This window comes from Notothenia rossii (genome assembly GCF_949606895.1).
Source record: "Notothenia rossii genome assembly, chromosome: 6".
NCBI lineage: Eukaryota > Metazoa > Chordata > Actinopteri > Perciformes > Nototheniidae > Notothenia > Notothenia rossii.
Genome location: NC_136909.1, coordinates 44,551,219 through 44,572,738, shown reverse-complemented (window position 1 = coordinate 44,572,738; position 21,520 = coordinate 44,551,219). Strand labels below are relative to the sequence as shown.

The 21,520-nt window shown below is 40.5% G+C and overlaps 1 protein-coding gene across 4 annotated transcripts in view; it reads left to right on the top strand.

The window, feature by feature from the left end:
* The window catches only part of npdc1b (neural proliferation, differentiation and control, 1b), a 120,126-nt gene that overhangs the window by 77,318 nt on the left and 21,288 nt on the right, over positions 1-21,520 (top strand). The window contains exons 6-10 of one of the 4 annotated variants that reach the window (XM_079689550.1): positions 6,467-6,548; positions 7,610-7,689; positions 9,353-9,482; positions 14,256-14,323; positions 14,420-18,529. In XM_079689550.1, the coding sequence (XP_079545676.1) occupies positions 6,467-6,548; positions 7,610-7,689; positions 9,353-9,482; positions 14,256-14,323; positions 14,420-14,447 (388 nt within the window). In that variant the 3' untranslated portion in view covers positions 14,448-18,529. Of the gene's footprint in view, positions 1-6,466; positions 6,549-7,609; positions 7,690-9,352; positions 9,483-14,255; positions 18,530-21,520 lie in introns of those variants that run through there. The other 3 variants (XM_079689548.1, XM_079689549.1, XM_079689551.1) reach the window with 3 other exon arrangements.

Here is a 21,520-nt window from a genome sequence, read left to right as displayed (position 1 = left end):
CACGATCGACTGGGAATCTCCCCACGATCGTTCGACTGGTTGGGCACCCCTGGGCTGGACCATAGGTCCGTTGTGATCGCAAAGTAGTCAGCTGAAGCCACATCTCTCTCAACTTCCCCACGGCATTTGTCACATAGCGCAGGCAGCGCAGACCTGCTGAAATAATACAGAGACGGCATCGCATAACGCTTGTCCGACGTGTTGACAAGTTGCTTAAAGCCCTGGTTGCTAACAGTGCTAACTGGGCACATATCTTTAGCGATGTGAAATGTAATGGCACCTGTAATATCTCTGTGTCTCTGCGAGCTCGTCGCGTAGGCCGTTGCTCTGTACAAAATGCGTCCTGAATCGATGACTGTGATGATGTGCTGGATGAAGTCGATCGGGCATCTGCTTTTTGTTGTATTATTGCCCGGTCGTATTGCACTTTGTGGTTGTATTTCAGATGATTAAAGAGATCGGTTGTGTTAGCGTGTGGTGCCAACACAATCTGGTAACAAATCCTGCACTGTACTTTGTTTTGCTCCACGTCGGACTCCTGAAAGCCAAAGTACTTCCAAATAGTGGAAATAGTTTTACCCTTCTTTTTAACGAGTTGCTGCTCTTGTTCTGACATCTTCGCTTGCGCTGAACACTCACAACACATGTTACTCCCACGTGGCCGAGTGGGCTTTTAGGGAGAGGCGAAAGCGCACCCAGCAAAATTATCGTATTTTGTCAATTATGCTGTTTTCATAATCGTCGCAAGCCATAATCGTAATCGCGATTAAAATACGATTAATTGCACAACCCTAGTCAACAGTGTCAAAAGCCTTCCTGAGATCAAGGAAGACAGCACCTACATATGAGCTCATGTCCAACATAGATGTAACCTTTTCGACAAAGACACAGTTAGCTGTCTCAGTGGAGTGGTGAGCACGAAAACCAAACTGCATTGGGTGGGGTGGAGCGAAACTTTGTCTAAATGTTTGGTGATTAGTTTTGACACCCATTTTTCAGCTATCTCAGAGACACAGGGGAGGATGCTGATTGGTCTGTAATTGGACATCATTGCCTTATCCCCAGATTTAAAGATCGGTTTCACCGTGGCCACCTTCTGATGGCACTTCCCTCGTGCTGATAGATTGATTCACTAGCATACTAATTGGTTTTATTAGACCGTCAATATTTGTCTTTATAAAGTTGGTGTCAAAATCATCTGCAACCCTAGCCTTAGAACCTCTTAACCCTAAGATTATATTTTTTACCTCAACCTCTGTGATTTCCTCCAGGTCAAAAACGGGGTGTGTATCCACAGTAGGGCTAGGTGAGACCTCAGATGGCGGGGAGAGCTTTGTAATGTCCAAGCTGCATCCCCAAAAAGTGTATTATGTTGTTACATCGTTTCAGATGTTATGTTTCAGTGGTGCTCTGTCTATGTTCAGTGATGCAAACTTGTCAACTTTCGGCGAAATTCGCCGTTTTGAATCCAAAATAGGTCATTTGTGTGATTCATGTAGATCTGCAATAAAAATATTTTTGGGGTATGGGGGGGTCTGGGACCCGGAGTAATCTGCGGCCGTGAGCTGTTATGTGCCATCATGACACGCATGGTGTTCTTGTTTTAGTGCGAGCTGTGTGCTCGAGTCCTCCTGCCTGTCGGCTCTGCTCATGGATGTATAATAAGGCTCTGCTGCTCCGAGATGATGGTCTAGCTTTAGCAGCTACATTACCTACGGGTGCGTTCGTTAATATTAACTGTGCGTCCGGAGTCACTGTGGCACAGACTGGACCGCTGTTGAACAGCTGTTAGAACGGGCCGTTCAGGTGTTCAGAGCAGAGCTCCCTGTCGGAGCGGCAGAGCGTGATGTGAACTGAAAAGTTTTTCTGTGGCAATATTATTTAAGGAATCGTTGAGCTAGCTAGCTAGCATACATTGTCACTATCTGCTAACGTTAGCTTTAGCCTTCTATTTCTAATAGTTTTTTTCATAGGCTATAAACAGAGGTGGTATAAATATATATATATATTATACTTGAGTAAAAGTAGAAGTACTCAGATATTGTACTAGAGTAAAAGTAGAAGTACTCAGGTCTTGTACTAGAGTAAAAGTAGAAGCACTGGTTTACTGGCAGGCCGCAAACAACTTCACGGCGTATACTGCCGCCCAAAATCCCCGGCCGGAAGTCCCCGGAGTTAGGGACTGGCTTCAGTAGAAGCTGCTGGGACTCCCAGCAGCTTCTATTGAAGCCTTCAGAGTAAACGGCCAGAACGCCGACACCTCCTCATCTCCACCGCTCCCATGTTTTATTTTGTGTTGTCATAAGTTAGTCTCTCTGCATTTCTGCGCTGGGCTAATGCTAATGCTAATAATGCAATGCGAGGATAACAAAATAGCGTCTTCACAAAAGTTTTGGGGAGTTTGACGGGGCGTGGTTTGCATTCCGCCCAGCCAATCAGACACAGGAAGCTTTTTCTCCCACAAAAGTCCCTGCTCTCTAGCAGGGACTGAAAAGGGGGTAAAAAAGGTTCTCTAGAACTAATTTAGTTCCTGGGACTTTTTGGTGTGAACGCAACTAAATCGTAGTTCTCAGGAACCTTTGTGGGAAAAGTACTTGGTGTGAACGCGCCTCTTGTTGAGTTTATGAACTTAGTTACTTTACACCATGTGGCTATAAAGATAGAAAGAGCCTTGCACAGAGGCATGAAAATACATTTTCAAAATGCTCAACAGTGCTGCCAAAATTATAAACTGACTGCTACACAATTAAAATAAATGCTTTTATATATTTCTATTAGATGTGACTCTTTGGCGTTTCTGTTATTATTAACACTGCTGCTTTAGTTGTTCTGACTGCTAAAATCCTCTGTTATTCCTAATTTTAAAGCCGATATTCCGTGGGGTGGGGGAGCCGGGGGCTCGGATCCTTGTCACCTTTTTCATACAGATGAGTTTGCATCCCAAAGCCTCAGTCACCTTAATTCATGTAATAAAAACATCTCAGGTCAGTAACACTCAAAGCTAAATGTGCAATACCATGTTCAGTTATCACAATTATTCTAGTTATTTTTACCTCCCGTATTGCTTTCAACCCACCAGCTTTTATGGTGTTGTTACGTCACTAACTGTAAGCTTGTCACATACAGTCTATGGTCACTCAGAGTAACCTACAGTTAATTTAGCTTTTGGAGAAGAAAGATCAGGGGGGGAGGGAGGAGAGAGCTGCCGTTTCATTCAGACTATTTAAAAAACGGTAACAACGGACTATTTTTCTTAGCGGATGCATGTCAATTTAAATCAATACATACAACTATTTTTTAAATCAATAGAAACATTTTCTAAATCCATAAAAGCATTTAAATTAATATTGGGAGTCATGTCGTTACTTTGTTGAGAATGTGGCCATGTAATAAGCGGGATAATTTGCAGCGACTTGTTCCTTATGGAAAATAACACCCTTCATGCAGATCAGGATCCCTCCGCTACGCTTTGGGATCCTGATCTGCCGACGAGGCTCCATTAAAATATAAATATTTTTAGTGAATTACTGAGTTTAGGCACGTTAATAACGTTTTAATGAAGTCGAATGCAGTATATTCATATGTGTCAGTGATTTCATGTTAATTTGTCGAACATAAACATAAATGATCGTGGTGAAGATGATAATTAAATTAGGATTAAAAATCGAGAGCCGGGCTGCATTTCCTCTCGTTCGTTTTTTTCGACTAAACAACATTATTTTGTTAAATAACAACATGGTGTCTCTTATTTCGCACAGAGTATGATATCCGTGACATATGGATCTTAACAAAGTTCCGCTGTACATCCAGCGTACTGTATCTGACTTTATTTCACATGAGCTCCAGTGTGGAACCCCATTGCACCCCCTGGTGGATCAATGATCCATTGCAGCTGGCTTCATTATAATTACATTTATCTATCACAGGGGCGGTCTCAAGTCAAGCTGGAGGTTTTCCCTTGAGCGAGGGCAGATCACGTACCAATCACGGCCCTCGCGTTTCAAACTGTCTGAAATGAAGCGCTACATCTGTATGATTTATCTCGACCTCCCCAAAATAACCAAAATCTGACACGGTCTGAGATGTCTTTTTTAGCTGTTCTGTCGCCATTTCCTGCGATCTTCTTCATAAAGTCAGTCAAAATGAATGAATTAATGGGAGTTTCTTTGTCTATTTATAGGCAAATATGGGCGTTACGTGAAGCCCGTAAAAGCTGCACCGCATTTCGAGTCGATTGTGATTTATAAAGGGAAACCGGCGTAGGAAGTGCTGTACGCACTTTCCTCACCGGTACGCAATGTTTGGTGAATCGGAAAATGTCGGAAATGTTCTGTACCTATTTTTTACTACGTAAGCAACCTTCCCACGTGAATCCTTCGCACGGCGTTATAAATGAGGCCCCAGAGCACTATTTAAGAAATACTCATTTAGAGAGCTGGCTAACACTGCAGGGTCTTTTATCAGGGCATCATTGATTTTTTATTCTAGAACATTATTTTCCTGTTTCTTATGTTTACTTAATAGTTTATTTAAGATTTTCCAAACTTTTTTACCGTTACCTTTCGCACCTTCAATTATATTGATGAAAAAGTTTGCTTTGGCCTGTCTTATTGTTTGTGTTACCTTGTTACGAGCATGAGTGAATTTCTGTCTATCAGTGGATAGTCTGGATTTCAAGCTCTGCCTTAATAGTTGGTCTCTAGATTGCATTAGATTCCTGCACTGTAGATTCAGCCATGGAAGATGATGTTTCTTCCTATCCCTAACTGATCCTCTCCTTGAGAAGGAAGACATTGTATCGTTAATTTTTAGATATGAGCAGATTACCGTTTTCACCAATGTCTTCAGAGGAGAGAGTTTCCCGCCCAATCAATCATTTTCACTGCATCCATAAAACGTTGTTGCAGGTTTTTGGGGATGAAGCGTGAACCCATTTACTCAACGTACGATACAACCAAATCCCACACAGTGTAACGCAAAATCAAGCTGCTTTGAGCGGCCTTATTGGCTGCTGTGAGTCGTCTGGTAAAGTCTCACAATAGGTACCGCTGAAAAGCTACAGTTCCAGCGATTCGGTGGTTATCTGCATGATATTTGTCCTCCTTATAATCGAAAAGGTCTGATTAAATACGTAGAATATGCGCACTTCGACATGGCGCTGCGAGCGTCAACTCGAGAGGGAAGCCATCATACTCTTACTTTGAAACCTTGAAATGCAGAAATGTCATCATCAACAGGCCATTAAGTGGTTTCCGAAAATAACCGAGTGACACGAGCAGATTTTGTTCGAGACCGGAGGAAAGTTTGTCTCAAAACTCTGTGTGTAAAAAGACAGAGATTTGAGATCCACAAGCAGAGATTTGAGATCCACAAGCACATTTTTGGTTGACAAATACAAAATGGATTCACAAATGCCTGATCGAAAGTTGTCAATGTTAAAGTGGACCTATCATGCTATATTTGAATAATATAGTGTAGGACCATACCTATATAAGGCATTTATACTTTTTATTTTTCAAAATACCATTCCTCATTTCGCTCAATTTAACACTGTCTTTGCATGGGCTGATTCTGTGAGAACAGCACCATCTACAGGCCTGGCATAAGTACTACAGCGTCTCCAGCGCTTTCGAACGGCAATGTCCGTGGCTGTCTCCTCCTGATTGGTGGAGTTGTTCCAATAGCCGTAGCGCCACTTCTGTGACGTCATAGAAGTGTTCAAATCTGGATCAGTCTGTATCAGATCCGTTGAAGAGATTTGGGTATGGAGGAAAATAGAGAGCGTTGTGTTTTCTGACTCTGGTGAGTTCCCTGGAACACCGGGGACACATATTCATGTATAAAAGACGTACAAAAGTGCATTTTGCATGATAGGTCGCCTTTAAAGAGATATTCACAAATTAGTTTTGTTTATTTGTAAATTAATTATAGTATTCACAGATCTTTTTTTTTATTTGTGAAAATATTTAGCGTATTTACAGATCTCTTTTACATTTGAACATTTATTTGTGAGTTTGCAAATCTTTTAAAGGCATTTGTGGATGTGGATGGTTTACATTTACAAATCACATATTTACACACAAATTATTTTTATGTTCACACAAATATTTATGAAACAAATCTAAGCCCATACACATGGAACTAAAGTTATCAAATTGATCAAAGGGAATAAAGGTTTTGTAATGATATTATAATCATTCTGTAACCAAAACTCAGTTGGTGGTTGTTACTCTTATAATTAGTGAATCATATGTCCTGTTCCTAACATGTCTTGGAAATAGTTATTTAAGTTTATTGAGGTTTTATTATGAACAAATCTAAACTGTCCATCTGCCAGTTAAAATATCCCAGATCCAAAGACATGCATGCAAATCAATTACAAATGTTTTTTAACATTAGATATCAACATTTAAATAAAAATGCGTATACATCTGCCAGGGAGTGACTTTTGAAAACTTGTTTTCAGAATGCAGAAAGGAGTGAGTCTGACTCAGAAGGCGGACTACCCTGCATACAGACTGATGAGAGCACAGGCCTTCGACAATTCTGTGAGTAGTATAAGTTGGTAGTGTTACACGGGAAGAAACCTCCACTGAGTTGTTGGAAAGATGGGGGCTAACATGAAAAAGCATTTATTAGATTTCCAAATAAAAACATGTTTGGCAAATTTGAAATCAATGTTGTTATTCTAAATGCTAATTAGCACATGGCGATTTGGATGAGATGAAATATCGTATTTCTACCTAAATAGTTTGATTGATATGAAGTGGAGGAAGGTCATTGACAGAACAGCTACAACAGACTCAAACATATCATTTTACAGTCATGCAGCCTTTAAGAACCAGAAAAAGACTACACGTGCTATATTACTATATTACAAAAGTCCCAAAATCTAATTTTAAATATTTCATCTTATATCCTGATATTGATATAATATTGACATATTGACCAATCCTTGCCTACTATCTTTATATAGACAATTGTCTACTTGTATCAATATTACTACTGTCAACTTAGTTTAAACTGGAACTACTGAACTTATTTTGGATGTTAAACGACCGGCAGTGGCTCAGTCAGTAGGGGCTTGGTCTGTGAGCCGTAGGGTCGCTGGAACAGTCCCAGAACAGACCTAAAATATGGAGTGTTGGCTGATACTTGGAAAGGTCCCTGTTCACCTCCTGGGACCTGCCGTGGTGCCCTTGAGAAAGGCACCACACTACCATGCAAATAAGAAATGCTCTGGAAACCCACTGTACACTTTCCCGCACACACTTATCACATCAGTATATATTCATTATAAAGAGCTTGTAATTGTCTCTGACTGTGACAATGACCTTCTTTTAGAATGCACTTACTCATTTCCACAGTCCAACTCTCACTCATGTTAATTTGTTGTCGGGAATAATCAAGGGATTCTGATTTAGGTCCAGATTATGTAGCCGCTAAGGAAAAGTTACCCTTTAAAAACGTTATCTGACAGTTTTTTAAGTTTAGAACCCTCAGAGGAAACATGGCTGCCCTTCCTGCAGTTTGAGAACACGGTCACAGCATGTAAAGTGAAGGTCAGTTGACAGGAAGTGGATGACCATCTCTGACCCTTGTGTTGCAGCCTGGCGACAGGAAGCTGGCCCACAGTGCCCAGATGTACCACTACCAGCATCAGAAGCAGCAGATGCTCTCTATGGAGAAGTGAGTTACAGTGCATCCGGAAAGTATTCATACCCCTTAACTTTTTTCCCATTTTGTTATGCTACAGCCTTATTTCAAAATGGATTAAATATATTTTGTTTCTCAATATTCCACACATAATACCCCTTAATGACAAAGTACAAATGTTTTTAAAGAATTGTTTGCAAATGTGTTAAAAATAATCAAATGAAATATCACATGTACATAAGTATTCACACCCTTTGCTATGACACTGAAAATTGAGCTCAGGTGCATCCCGTTTCTACTGATCATCCTTGAGATGTTTCTATAACTTGACTGGAGTCCACCTGTGATTCAATTGATTGAACATGACTTGGAAAGGAACACACCTGTCTATAATATAAGTCCCACTGTTGACAGTGCATATCAGAGCACAAACCAAACCATGAGGTCCAAGGAATTGACTGTAGACCTCAGAAACAGGATTGCATCAAGGTACAGATCTGGGGAAGGGTACAGAAACATGTCTGCAGCATTGAAGGTCCCAACGAGCACAGTGGTCTCCATCATTTGCAAATGGAAGATGTTTGAAACCACCAGGGCTCTTCCTAGAGCTGGCTGCCCAAACCAAACTGAACATCGGGGAGAAGGGCCTTAGTCAGAGAGGTGACCAAGGACCTGATGGTCACTCTGACAGAGCTCCAGTGTTCCTCTGTGGAGATTGGAGAACCTTCCAGAAGGACAACCATCCGTGCAGCACTTCACCAATCAGGCCTTTATGGTAGAGTGGCCAGAAAGAAGCCACTCCTCAGCAAAAGGCACATGAAAGCCCACATGGAGTACCTAGAGGACTCTCAGACCATGATAAAGCAAACTGTCTGTTTTGATGAAACCACATTTGGCCTGAATGCCAAGCATCATGTCTGGAGGAAACCAGGCACCGCTCATCGTCTGGCCAACAACCTCCCTACAGTGAAGCATGGTGGTGGCAGCCTCATGCTGTGGGGATGTTTTTCAGCGGCAGGAACTGGGAGGTCAGGATCAAGCGAAAGATGAATGCAGCAATGTACAGGGAGATCCTTGATGAAAACCTGCTCCAGAGCGCTATGGACCTCAGACTGGAGCGAAGGTTCACCCTTCAACAGTACACCGACCCTAAGCACACAGCCAAGATAACAAAGGAGTGGCTTCAGGACAAGTCTGTGAATGTCCTTGAGTGCCTCAGCCAGAGCCCAGACTTGACCCCGATTGAACATCTCTGGAGAGATCTGCAAATGGCTGTGCGCCGACACTCCCCATCCAAGCTGATGGAGCTTGAGACGATCTGCAAAGAAGAATGGGAGAAACTGCCCAAAGGTAGGTGTGCCAAGCGTGTAGCATCATACTCAAGAAGACTTGAGGCTGTAATTGCTGCCAAAGGTGCTTAAACAAAGTATTGAGTAAAGGTTGTGAATACTTGATATTTGGGTGTTTTATTTGTAATTCATTTGCAAAAATTATTTAAAAACTTTTGTCACTTTGTGATTATGGGGTATTGTGTGTAGAATGTTGAGAAGACAAATGAATTTAATCAATTTTGAAATATGGCTGTAACATAACAAAATGTGGAAAAAGTGAAGGGGTATGAATACTTTCCGGATGCACTGTACATGCCCCCCCTCCCCCTCTGCCTACTCCAATCTGTTACCCCCTAAATATTAAGTGTGTGTGTGATTGTGTTTGACCTTTGCAGACACAGGGATGAGCCGAAAATTCCCGACTCAGGAGCATCGACAGATGAGGAGAACGAGGACGGAGACTTCACAGTGTACGAGTGCCCTGGACTGGCCCCTGTGAGTAAATTCTACATGTTATTTTATGTTAAGAGTCATACTGTGTGTATTATTTGGTCATCATAATTATCCCAAAAAACTACCATATTTCAGGAAACATACGTATATACTTATATTAATAACTATCATTTATTTCTTGTCATATTATAAATTGGGCATATGTAATGCAAAAGATGTCCCTCATTGGTATCATCCTCGACCCCGCTCTCACTTTCCTGCCTCACGTCATCCATGCCTCCATTACATCCAGTCTGGATTACTGCAACAGCATCCTCTATGCATACATCCTCAATAAACTGCAATATGTCCAAAACTCCGCTGCCCGTATGCTCACCTCCACCCGACGCTCCGACCACATCACCCCTATCCTCCAGGACCTCCACTGGCTCCCCATCAAACACCGGATTGACTTCAAATGATTACTTCTCACTTACTAAGCCATCAACAACCTTGCCCCCCTGTACCTCAGTGACCTCATCCAACAACACATGCCCACCCGCCGCCTCAGGTCTGCTGAAGCTAAACTACTACAGCCCATCAGGACCAAACTCCAGACCTTCATGCAAATGCATGAATGCAACCTGACATTACGGGATTGGTTATTGTCGTGGCTTCCTTCCTTTTTTATCTACCAAGCCACTAGACGCCTTAAACAGACATGTTTTTAACTCGTTTTCTTCCTTTGTATCACTTACAGTTTGAAGATTTGCTTGGCCTCCGATGGTTTGGATGGTATTAAGCCGAGGTGTGGACTCGAGCCACATGACTTGGACTCGAGTCAGACTCGAGTCACCAATTTAATGACTTTGGACTAGACTTGACAAAATCACAAAACACCTGCGACTCGACTTGGACTTGAACACCAATGACTTGGGACTTGACTTGGACTTGAGCCTTCTGACTTGAGGTGACTTGATACTTTAATTCAGAGGTCTCCAACACGTCGATCGCGAGATACCGCTAGAAGAGCAGACTCCCGTCGAGGAGAGGAGAATCTTCAGCCGCTCCTACTCTTGCTGAGAATCCTTGCAGGCAGGGGCGGGACTTTATTTAGCTGGGCCACCATGCGGCCAATCATATGCGAGGACACACTAGGATCATACCATTATGTGAAAGAAGGGTGGGGGGCAGACGCTCCAAAGACGGCAGGTGTAGTTGTACATGCCAGCTAGACAGAGCGACGGGGAGACGGGGAGCCGGATTTAAATGCAAGTGCGTCGGAAAAAGTCAAGAAATTAGCAAAAACCGAAAAAAGAAGCAGCAGATGGCTGCATTTCAATAAAATTGGAGAAAGCATAGCTGAGTGCAGGATTTGTAAAATGAAAATAACCTTCAGAGCAGGGTTTATTTTTTTGGTAACCACTCAGGATTTATTGTCAGAGGTGGAAGAAGTTCAGATCTTGTACTTGAGTAAAAGTACCAGAGTGTGGGAATACTCGGTTACAATAAAAAGTCCTGCATTCAAAATGTTACTCAAGTAAAAGTACAAAAGTATTAGCATCAAAATATACTTAAAGTACCACCTGCAGAGGGATCTAGATTCAGGTATTCTTTTCCCCATGCAGACCGCCTCGCTGCACATTATCCCTTGCATAAAGATAGATTGTGGGTCCCTTATAGCGTGTTGTACACAGTGGAAATAAAGATTCTGGTTACCTCAACATCAGGGATCTTATAAATTAAACTCCTTCTGAATCAAACCGTCACGGTAGCCTTACCTTACTGATCCCTCTTAAAATAGAAAAAAACACGTTACTTTACCAGCAGAGAGAAAATTGATTATTAAATTATTAATGTGACTAATAAAGGGCAGTTTAATTATTAAGTATTATTCTGTTGATGGATGTCATTACATTTGGTGAAAAGCACATAAGGACTTGTTTAAGACTTGGTTTTTCAAAGTTTAGGACTTGGACTTGACTTGAACTTGCCCATCCTGACTTGAGACTTGACTTGGAATTGAGCGCAAAGACTTGAGACTTGAGTCGGGACTTGAGCGCAAAGACTTGAGACTTACTTGCGACTTGCAAAACAATGACTTGGTCCCACCTCTGAAGGTAGGGTAGGTAATTCACTTCAGAAACTCTTTTTGTTATATTCCATGGAATGCTCTTAACATCCCGATAGCAATAAATACATTAAATGCTTTGACAATAAATATATACAAATATTTCATCTGTGGAAGCCGTGGCGCTGTAAAAAGCACGACCAATCATCTGAGCCGGCCCGGCTAAAATAACTGGATGGCCTACCTGCCTGTCAGCCTTCCATCTGTGCACAAACTTATCTCGTGCCCTCATTGGTCATGTGCGCGTTCGTGTGTGTTGGAGGAGGGTCTCTGTAAGGAAGTCTGAAGGAAGGGGCAGATTTTTTTCAGTTATGTATTTTCAAATTCTAGCGCACTCGAGCTGGTTTCTCCAAAATCTCCTTGCTACCTACCTTGTTTACTCAAAATAAAATAAAAAACTTTTACATGTGCAACAAAGAAAAGAGGCCTTTACAATATTCAAAACAAATAAGCAAAACTCAAATAAAATAACAGACAACTTAGGTATTCTTTCTTTCTTGACAATGCTTATATAACTTGTTCCTCAACGGCGTCTTTCAAGCAGGTTGCCCATCACTGTCACTTTAGAGGAGGCGCTGTGGGAATTGTAGTCTTTTATAGTGTGTTGACTACATTAGGTGGCCTTTCTTATCAAAACAAAATACTGGCTCTAATGGTTACTTAAACACTAGAACCGCCAGAGGTCGCTGTATACCTAAAACCGCCAACGGGTAAAATGTACCCGCTATTGATTTGCAAGGTACAATGTTATTTTATTTATCATACAAAACAATGACTTTTGATCGCACAGGGATGGCATTTATACCAATAGAATCTGTGGACTCTCAGCTTTTCAGATGACATAGTTTGTGCAGATAGCATGAAGTATAAAATATTGCTACAAGTGCTGATTTAAACGCTTGATGTTAGACTTGTGTTTTGTTTAGGTACAAATCTCTCAATCTCTATCTATCTATAACTATCTATCGATCCATCTGTAATGGTCTGTTCTATGAACATATAATTGTCTACATAAACAGACGATGCGGACTACTTCTCTCATTCCGAGTGTCCATCTTTATTCAACTGGCACGTAACCTGCACACATGCATTACGTCCTCAACGTGAGCTCAGTCATCCAAGATCTTGTATTCTCCAAGATGTTACACTATCTATAACTATATATCTATCTCTCTCTTTCTCTATCTATCTATCAATATATCTATCTATCTCTCTCTATCTATCTCTCTATCTATAAGGAACCGCAGTAGACAAAAGGCGGTGCTATAGCAACACGTCATGTTTACGCTGCATTTTCTATGAGGTAAATATTACCCGCTGGCGGATATGGGTATAAATGGCAATTTATTTGGCGATTCTTTCAATCTGACTTCCTATTGACAATTTTTAACAACAGAGGGTGCTATATAACACACTTTCAGGAAAAGTCACGGACTGGGAGACATTAATATGTTATGGAAAAAAAGTTACATACAATAAAAAAAACGCTGCGGGTAAAATTTACCCGTTGGCGGTTCTAGTGTTAAGGCAGTGGTTTTCAAACTGTGGGGCGTGACCCCTGGTGGGTCGTGGACGTACTGCAGGGGGGGGGGGGGCGCAGGTAGATTTTTTTATTGTATTATTTTCTCCTTTTAGCTTTGTGAAGCACCTTGAGATGAGGTTGTTTTTAAAGTGTGCTATATAAATCAAATGTATTCTTATTCAATTGTAAACAAACACTGCTCGAAAATATCTCATTGGTCAGAGAGCTGTGGGCATAATGCTGCCTTTTGCAACATCCTACTTGTGTGAGATAGGCTTTTCTGCTGCTGCTGCCATCAAAACGAGATACAGATCAAAGCTGAACGTTGAGAATTAACTGAGAGTGGCAGTTTCAAAACAACAGCCCCGGTTTGAGAAGATCTGCGAGGGAAAGCAAGCACACACAAGTCATTGATAGGCTATGTGTGGAATAGGAATGGTAAAGTGATGTGATCGTTTGCAACCTGCAGTGGAAATAGTAGTTCATTAATATATTTTCCTCAAAGAAATTTGAATTAAAAAATCTACTACTCTGGGAAGAAGGCCAACCAGTTTTAATAGGCCAAATTAATTCACAGTATCTATTACAAGCACTTTTGTTCATGTGTAATCCATAATAAAATATAAAATTATAGTTGGATCTTTGTATCTCATTATTATTAGCAGAGAAAATTTAATGTTTTTACAACAATATACAATTAATCCTACCAATATAGATGGGAACCTGGTTGGGGGGGTCCCGAAAATATTTCCAATTACCCAAGGGGGGGCCGAAGTTTGCGAACCACTGCTCTAAGGTATTGTTTACAGATTGTGCCGCTGCACCCTGCTGGCCAAAGAGAATTTTAAATGCTTGTTTAATGGAATTCAGATATTATTTCTTCGTTATGATAAGTCAAAAAGTCTGTTGTGAAGGATAAATGGGCTGGGATTTTTTTTTATGTGATAATATGTTGGATTTTTTGCTTTCAACCATCCACTCATGTATTGCAATTAAAACAAAAAAATCAGTTGTGTTGCCATTATCCAAATTCCAATGTGCTCTACTATTTTATCCATTTTGAAAATCGTGAAGATTGAAGCATTTTTTTCACAAAACCTAATTCCTGTGCAAACATGACACTGATTATAGCAGAGTAACATTTCTAATAAAGCAGCATCTGTTCTTCTGTTTCCGTCTTTAGACTGGAGAAATGGAGGTGAAGAACCCACTGTTTGACGACACCACCCTTTACCTTCAAAGGATCCACAAGTAAACCTGACTCGAGACACTTCACTCTGAATGCAGAATTGTGTGTATAAATAGTAGGCACAGTTACACATAATCCTCGTACACTGCTGTGCTCAGGACAGGACGGAGAGTGGAAGGTCTTTAGAGGAGGAGGAGGATCAAGGGTGAGGCGTTCATGGAAACAGGGCTGGTTTCTGTTTGAAACAGGACTGAAGCAGGGACCAATGCCTCCAACATTCTGAATAACTTCAGAGGGGTAACATACACAAACATTGAATCAAATATCCTGAGTGAATAACAAAGCAGAGTCCAGTAACAGACAGGTGTCTGCACCACTGAGCTACCACTAAGAAATTCTGAGTCCATAGATTTATAGGTCCCCATGAATATCCATGTTTATTGATAACTAAATAATCCTAAATTGAATGTGTTCTCACTGCAGGCTTTGATTTTATTCACGCATTTTTAAATGTGATTTTAATATTTTATTAACACACCGTGATCTTTATCAGTATGTTAGTTATGTAACCGTTGTATCTAGTTCCTCTATGCATGAATTGATGACGCTGTGTTATGAAATTTTAAAATCTTTTTTTTTACATTTCTTAAGTATATAATATAAAAGAATTTCAAAAGAATTTGGAACCTCTTTACCTAAAACTCTGAAACAGAGTGTGTATATACATCTCTCAAACATGGCTTCTCTCCATGGTTTGGTGATCTGTAAATAGCTGCTGACATGTACAGGACAGATATCTTGTGTTAGTGCTTGTGTTCCGCTAGTTTGTGTCAAATCTTCAGTTGTTTGTTTCCTTGTTGTTAACTGAAGGGTTTGAAGAGTTCCTACACATGTGCAAAGGACAGCAAATGTCTCAGAAAATAATTGATGTCAAGGTTTTTAACAAATAATTCACCTATTATCTGTGGTGCGTTACAGTTTGTTGTGTAATAGTTTTGTAGATAAGAGCGTAGGTATCAGCACACTGTATAGCATAGCTCCCTCACATTTAATCCTACCTTCACCAGATAAAACAAAATGCAAAAGTGCCTTAAACTTGCATTATTTCTAATGGCCAGCAGGGGGCGACTCATGCGGGTGCAAAAAGAGGTCGGATTGTATAGAACTCAATGAGAAATGACTCTATTTCTCACTTGATTTATTACCTCAGAATACATTTCACTCGCCAGTTTCATGCTTCTTCAATACAGCTGGATGTTGATTTCATACATATTTTCCCCAGTCAGTGTAAATAGACAAAAAGCAGGGTGTGCTTTGGGGGGCAACTTTCTGATTGAACAGTCACCAACACCATGTTCTCGCTTTAGAAATTCAATCCATTCACATCGTGTTGTTTTTCTTTTTTTAAACCAGTTGGCAAAAGTCAAAGCTGTAATCCACTAACCAGTTGGTGATTGACAGAAGGTCACGTTGACTTCTGGCCCCAAATTAATCCAAGTTTTCCATTCCTGATAATTAATAGTAGAAATGCTGAATGTTAAAATGATGGTACTGTAATGGCACTGTTACTCAAATGACCTCTTAGATTCTCTGCTTTCACCTTTACTGAAGCTGCTATCTTCACCTGGCCTAAACACTCTGTGGTGGAAATTCCAGACTTAATCACCTTCTGGTAAGAAAAGAACACACAAGCTTAAACCAAAGTTGTGTTATTTAATAAAGAGTTATAGCATTTAACAGAATCAATCTATTTCCAGCTGGAAAGGACAGATAACCTTTACCACTGATGTAGTACAAGAATCTGACCCTGTTACACAGACAAACAATGAGTTTAGACACAGGAAGAGCATTCATTCAGCTAGGTCATTTACATTACAGCCTTAAGAAAAGTCGGGGTGCAGACAGAAGGGGAAGTATAGCATGGTAATTAAAACCCTAACATCCATATGATAATTGCCTGACAATGGTCAAGACCCTTCTGTCTGAGAACATTTTGTAGTTAGGAAACCTATATATTTATATTGAATTATTAGACATTCCCATGATACATTCTTTTAGGACTGGATGTGAACTATCGTTCTGTGTACTGTATGTATGCTTATATTGCCCCAGATGACATTCAACTTCCAGGTTGATATTTGGCCTCAGTGACAGATGTTTGTCGGGAAACTGTGCAGAAGCCCTGATCTAACTCAGGAAAGCTGCACTCTTTAGGCCCCTCTCAGCTCTTCCACATTCAAAGAGATGGTTACAGTAAAATCATCTCTTTGAATATTGTGGATATCCACAATATGTCAAAAGAAAATATCTACAGCAGATGCCAGGGAGTATTAACAGGGGAGATATTTAACTATGTTGTAAGACAGTTTTATCCAAACATACTGAACTTGTGGAACAAAACAAAGGGCCATGTGGGATGACGAGAAATTATACAATTCTCATGCCGTTTGCCTTTTCTACATGTTCTATAGCTCTGAGTGCAAAGAGCCAAACGGTTGCCTTGTTTTGGTCATGCCCGTTCTGATACAGACTGTTTTTGACTACATTAGTTCTACACACTACGGAGAACTTCTTTACCACCATGTTTAGCCTGCATGTAGATATATAGCAGAGCTGAAATAAATATTTATATAATCTGATGTGAAAAATGGTTTGACTCGTTTTTCCTTATTCACATTTTAAAGGCATGTTTTAAGTGCTCATTGACCCACACATGCCAGCAGCGACTTTTCCTTAGAAAGAAACTAGTCAAAACAATGGACAGCATGTCACATGGAGAAACAGGAGCAAGTCTTCCTTAAAACACAGGAGGTGAGGTGTGGAAACTAAGAACACCATATGTGGTAAATTGTACAGCTAATATAACACAACACATTAGTTGTATTTCCTTTAACTGGTGGATTATGGATATATAGTTGCTGATCGACAGCTGGAACACAAACCACCAAATACAAACAAATAATTCAGATTCAGTCGTCATGACTCCACTCCGGAGGGATTCCCCGATCATTTCTTAGTTTCTCATCAAGGGGGGGTCTCCTGTCCCCGGTACAAACACACTGCCTGAGGAAGGCTATGTGTCTTTATTTTGTCATTAAAGTCCATGAAATGTCCAAAATAAAAGTTATTCTGTGTTAATAAATCGCTTCATCACTTTGACATATCAACATCAATGATTCTTTCCATAAATACCCCCCAAATAACATGAAATGTGTGCCACTTTCCCCTGTTATTCCGCTCCGGTAGCGAAAAGCTTGCCAGCCATTAACCCAGCTGTGTGACGTCACACGTGGCAAACACCAGCTTCGTCTGGATTGTTTGTTTTGTATCCTTCCGCTATTTTCGCTCAACATATGTGTAACCGGACCTCGCTAAACTTTTTTTATCTAACAATTCATGATGGAGAAGCGATGTGTAGTTGTGAGCTCTGAATGTTTCCTGATTGCTATAAACATTGATCATGGGTGCTGGAAGATTGTGCACAAAACTCGGGTCAGAATTAAGTTACTACAGGTGTTATGCCAGCTTGAAGCTAAATGTCACCAGAGTACAGTGAACTTGCCTAGTGACTGAAATATATAAAAGTTGAAGTGAAATAAGTAAGGCCAAAAATGAATTACGTCTGAATATCTTTATTATTTTTACCACTTTTAATTATTTGTGGGCTCGCACATATACCAAAATAGACTAATGTACACTGCAATAAAGATCAAATGTTACAAGTGAAAAATTAACAAAAGAACCCTTTTTTATTTATCAAACAGTAAATTAATACAATCTTACAAACTTGTGATTTGGAAAATGTTGTTATATTTACATGTTTCCTTGGAAAAATAATATTGTAAATGATGTACTTTGTAAATTATTTACATCATGCGAAACCATTTTAACCAGTTCAGCTGCATGATTTATGTCAAATTACAGATTTGGCCATTGAAATCCCTGATAGCGGCTTCCCGGTTCAGGGTAAGTCTTCCGTATCTCGGTTACAGCACATGCAGGCAGCGGGACTCTGAATTTTGGGCCGAGTACACCCCAGCACCAACGTACAAACTGTCGATAAGCTGTATATTGATACTTCCTAATGAAAAAAAAGTATAAAGATTATAAATATATTTGGAGAAAAATAAAATGCTATGTAGTACTATTATGTAGCAATGGTTACAAATTGGCTTATAACATGATATTTGTATTTTACTTGTACAAAATAAATATGAGGTTGTACATGACTGCTTGACAGAATCATAGACCTCTTATATATTTCCTCACATGTGTAGTTGTTTCTTTTCCCAAGCATACATTGAACTTGCATACACAGAAAAAATAAAAGCCAAGCTGTTTTTGACTGCTTGAAAGAGTTTAATGGTATCTTTAAAAGTGTACCATATCTGTAGCGACTAAAAGTATTATATGAAAGCAAAGCTGCAATAGGCAGTTGGGTCAATCAATATTTACTTACTGGTGTAGTGGGCCATCAACTGCTCTGTGTTGTTGTTTGTATTGAAGATACGCTATTTTCAGTGTCCAAACACTGAGACAGCCTTCTCTAAAGCCTGGGTGGCTAATAATGCACCTTGGTTTCTCGTCGGTGTCTTCTATTTGGTCAGTAGGTTGCAAACTGTCTATTTGTCCCATCACCTGCCAGATCTCTCTGCAGCATACACATTCATCTGCAGTGGGCATGCTTTCACAGCATTGACATGTACACCTGAATATTGTACATAACATTAAAAAAAAACAATATCTGCCGGACGTGTGAGGAACAGATGACAAATTAAGATCGACATTTAGTGCAGGTCAAATTAAATAAAACAGAATTTACCATTCAGTATTGCCGACTCGAGTCTCGCCGGCTGCGGAATCCGCTTCTCTTTCACAAGTTTCTGCCTCGTTGTTCGATTGCCGGGCAGGAGGCTCGTACTGATAAGGCAAGATGCCTTGAAGTGAAAGGCTAGCTGGTTCACTCTCTACTTCTGTAACTGAATCCAGATAACCCACCGAATCTGAGCTTGAATGATCGCTGTCGCTGTCGCTGTCTGAAGTTGTCGCGTTGCTTGCCATTTGGACTGATTTGATCAAATGGCAATATTTGCCACGTGTGACGTCGCCGCTCGTTCGGGAGTGATCGGGGGCGTACTCGGCAAACTTCGGAACCAACAACGGTTTTTAACGTATATGTCATTTAATTATGACCAAACTTTAAACATTTTTATTTATTTTTATTCTGGTGATATCTAAACTACATGTTAAAAAACACCTGTGTTAGATGCATTACATGGCCTTTAACCTTTTTCGGACCACTTATTTATTTATGTTGGTGACGATCCGACCTCCATGCTGCTACTCTGGTTCAAACTGCATCCACCAAACAATATGATTTATCTCGACCTCCCCAAAAGAACCAAAATATGACACGTTGTGAGATGTCTTTTTTAGCTGTTCTGTCGTCATTTCCTGAGATCTTCTTCATGCAGTCAGTCAAAATGAATGAATGAATGGGCGTTTCTTTGACTATTTATAGGCAAGTATGGGCGTTACGTGAAGCCCGCAAAAGCTGCGCCGCATTTCGAGTCGATTGTGATTTATAAAGGGAAACCGGTGTAGGAAGTGCCATACGCACTATCCTCGCCAGTACGCAATGTTTGGTGAATCCGACAATGTCGGAAACTTTGTGCCTATTTTTTGGATTTCTACTACGTAAGCAACCTTCCCACTTGAATCCTACGCACGGCGTTATAAATGAGGCCCCTGGTCTGTCCAGCACCCTGTAGGATGAGCTTCATTGAGTTTACCTCTTGGGAAGAAAGACATCCCGTCCCCCGTCCCCCACCACCAGCTGCATCAGAGAGGATACCTCTCCTACAGTCATTCGTGATAGTTATGGGCCCAATTGCCCCCCACTTCCTTGTGGACAAAAAAGCAACTGACAAAAGAGACGGGTGAGGAGTCCCAACCAAACCTACATTCATGAGATGGTAAACTGCTCGTCTACAAATCAGAAGGTTGGTAGTTCAATTCCCAGCCCCTGCAGTCAACATGTTGATGTATCCTTGGGCACGACTTGACCCCGAGCTGCTCCCGATGGCATGGCCTGTGTGAGTGTGTGTGCATTTCCCATTGAGCACTGAAACTCACTGAAGTCATGAGCAGGCAGCAGAGGAACAATGTAAGCCACCTGGTGGGACTGATAGCAGGGGAACGAGCTGGGATCATCTAAAGACTTTCATACAAATATATACGTATTGGGATGGACATGTGTGGACCGGAGCGTGACAACAAAAAGTTCACTTTACTTTTTATTTCAGTTCCAACCTAATGAAGAGTATATTGTCACTGTAGTCCTCTGTATATAAAACTGTAGTTTCCCCACAGCAGACGCACATTTATGACCTCTGCTGGCGCGTCATTAATACATCGGATAGTGTCAGTGCAGTCGGATTCTCTTGAAGCCCGGTCGTCTTCTCCTAAGTCCTTTTGAATTCTCCTAACCACTATTCCTTAACCCTGTGACATACAGAGGTCGAGGAATAGTGGATAGGAAGAGATGATAGGAGCCGTTTTTTTGGACAATTCCACCGCAACCCAGGAGACTGAACACTGGAAATTGTGATTGATATCATGATTGTGTGTCTTTTTAACATGAGAAGCAACATTTATTGAAATGCATAGTTCATTTATTTGCCTTTGTAAATGGATTAAATGAGATAAAGAATTTCTTAAGAAAAATGCCTACCTTTCTTTACAGACAAAGGGCTTGCAAAATGTCCAAATGTTAGTGAAGGAGTTTGTGCTTCCTCACAAGGTGAAATACCACAGGGGAAAAATCTTTTATTCACTCACCACTCAATCTGTTTTCTTCCATAATATGTCTTCTTATAGGCCAATGGAAAGCAAAACTTTCAAAATACACATTTAGGTAACTTATTCTAAGGACGAAAGTTTATTATTCCGCCGGTATTTTGGCCCTCTTCTCCTCCCGCATTGAACATCGCAGAAACTCCGTTCAAACATCAAAACGTTCAGCTTGGTCGGGAATCGATGGCTATTACTTTTCTCATTCATAACTTTCATAATTCCAGAGATACATCTCATAATACATCACATTTTTAACATTGAAGTCAATGGAGAAAAGCTTCAAACTTGAACAAATCTTCATGCAATTCAACTGCTAACTGTTCATTCATACTTTCACTCAGACACCTCATTCCAACTTTAAAGTGTTACACATCTTTCTGACATTATTCGTGTAAAACAACTTT